The 2,472-nt window shown below is 51.9% G+C and overlaps 1 protein-coding gene across 1 annotated transcript in view; it reads left to right on the forward strand.

The window, feature by feature from the left end:
- BTNL9 (butyrophilin like 9) overlaps positions 1 to 2,472 on the forward strand; it is a 20,394-nt gene extending 17,922 nt beyond the window's left edge. Inside the window, exon 11 of the mRNA XM_084763019.1 lies at positions 1,018 to 2,472. Coding sequence (XP_084619145.1) covers positions 1,018 to 1,655 — 638 coding nt within the window. The 3' untranslated portion in view covers positions 1,656 to 2,472. The remainder of the gene's footprint in view (positions 1 to 1,017) is intronic.

The following is a 2,472-nucleotide window of genomic DNA, read 5'->3' on the forward strand; positions in this document are numbered from 1 at the left end:
AGCCGAGGGCTACCGACAACGACTGGTTACAAGGTTGAGTTGTGTCTCGCACAGAAGAGATGAAGAGTATGACGTCAGAGGAAGGGTTCCTCCAGGAGCCAAGCCCAGATCATGAAAATGAGCACATTATACACACAGCATGCTGCATACACTCACATGTGCACACATGTTTCATACACCGCTGTTCACACACAAGCTCTGCTTTCTGGGGTTTACTAGGCTCACTTCCCACAGGCAGGAAGGTTGCTCCCGGAAACTGTAGGGGAAAAGGCAGAGTCTGTAAAGAACCTCTTAGATCATTTCACAGAAAGGCCCCTCAGGCAAGCATGATACATACCTGACATCCCAGCACTTGGGAGGCTGAGGCAGGAAGACCAACCTAGGCTAATTGGGGAGAGCTGGTCTCAAGAAATGGGTGGGTGGGTAGGCAGCTGAGGATCCTCCAGTTTCTCAGCCATCAAGTGGATGTGTTTGGGGCATGGGTGTTGGAGTGTAGCTCACTAGATCTGAGTGATCTCAGAAGTCCCCTGTAATTTTAAGAGTCCTGAAATTGACGTAAAGGGGAGACACAGCATTGATGTTCAGACTTGGGGGGTGAGACCAGAGGAAACAAAGCCTCAAATACCTATCTTCTCATTGCTCAATTCACTCCATCCTAGTGAATCCTCCCATGAACCTGGGATGCAGGAACTTCCCCGTTATGAAAGGGATAGGCTTCAGGAGTGATCTGTATGCGAAAGGGGGATGGTCGACATAGTGCGGGGGGGGGGGGCGAGGGGCGGGAATGGGGGGGGCGGCGGGAGGGGTGCGATTCTAGCAGTTATTCCAACTGGAGGAACAAGAAAATTTCCAAGGAGAGGAGAGGGGAAATGAAGGGAGGAGAGAGAGGAGGGAGGGAGGGAGGGAGAGAGAGAGGTGGGGGGCGCAGGGGAGAGGAATGGAGGGGAGAGAAGGGGACGGAGAAGGGGACAGTCCTGAACCTTCTTCTGCGTGCACTAATCCTACGCTTCTGCTCAGTGGATGTGACCTTGGATCCCGCCACAGCCCATCCTAGCCTGGATGTCTCCAAGGACCACAAGAGCGTGTCCTCCCGCCTAGGGGCGCCCACTACGGTCGCCCGCGACCCGCAGCGGTTCTCTGAGCAGACTTGCGTGCTGAGCCGTGAGCGCTTCTCCAGCGGCCGCCACTACTGGGAGGTGCACGTGGGTCGGCGCAGCCGCTGGTTCCTGGGCGTCTGTCTGGAGTCGGTGGAGCGCTCCCGGCCGGCGCGCCTGAGCCCGGAGGCCGGCTACTGGGTGATGGGGCTGTGGAATGGCTGCGAGTACTTCGTGCTAGACCCGCAGCGCGTGGCACTGACGCTGCGCGTGCCTCCCCGGAGGGTGGGCATCCTGCTGGACTACGAGGCGGGGAAACTGTCCTTCTTCAACGCGTCCGATGGTTCGCACATCTTCAGCTTCACCGACACTTTCTCTGGGGCGCTCTACGCCTACTTCAGGCCGCGAGCCCACGATGGCAGCGAACACCCGGACCCCCTGACCATCTCCTCTTTGCCGGTTAGAGGGCCACACCTCCTTGAAGAGAACGACAGTGACAATTGGCTGCAGCCCTATGAAGCCTTGGATCTAGCCTGGGCTGGAGATGAGGCATTGTCTTGAACGCAAGGCCCGGTCCAGGTTGCAGACTGCTTTCCTGCGACCAAAGCAGATAATTTGTGCACATAGTAGGATTCCGGAGGGTGCAGTGTGAGAGATAGGAAAGAAAACAAGATTTCACTAATTTGTGTGTAGTTCTTGATTTTTTGGTATAGTTTTGTGTATTTTGCAAAAGTCTAGAAGTAATGACATTTCACAAGCAATGAGTTCACCCATGGCTCGGGTCTGAGTTTTGTTTGTTTTGTGGTTTTGGTTCGTTTTTTTGTTGTTTGTTTGTTTGTTTTCTCCAGAAAGAGTTTCCTGTGTAGCCTTGGCTGTCCTGGACTCACTTTGTAGACCAAGCTGGCCTCGAACTGACATCGATCCGCCTGCCTCTGCCTCCCAAGTGCTGGGATTAAAGGCGTGCGCTACCACTCTTCAGGTCTGAGTTTTAAATATCATTTCCTGCTGAAACAAAATGGGAGAGATGGCTGGTTCCACGGCCGGGGTAGCGAAAGCCCAGAGTTTGGACCATTTTGTGCTACAAAGTAAAAGTCAGTCTTCAGAAACCAATGGGGAGCTGGCTAGTAATACAGGAACCGTGATTAATAACCATGTAGTGTGCATACTTTAAAGCCGGGGTACATGTTACGAGTTCCCACCATAAAAAAGTAGGTAAGGTAATTTATATGTCAGTTAGCCTTGGCTTAGCCACTCCACAATGTACATATATATCAAAACATGCTGTCTACCATAAATATGCACTATTTTGGTTGTCAATTAAAATAAGCAAATAAACATAAATGTTAAAAAAAATAAAAGCAAACATACATAGGTACAA

The sequence above is a fragment of the Acomys minous genome, assembly GCF_964271855.1.
Source record: "Acomys minous genome assembly, chromosome: 16".
Taxonomy (NCBI): Eukaryota; Metazoa; Chordata; class Mammalia; order Rodentia; family Muridae; genus Acomys; species Acomys minous.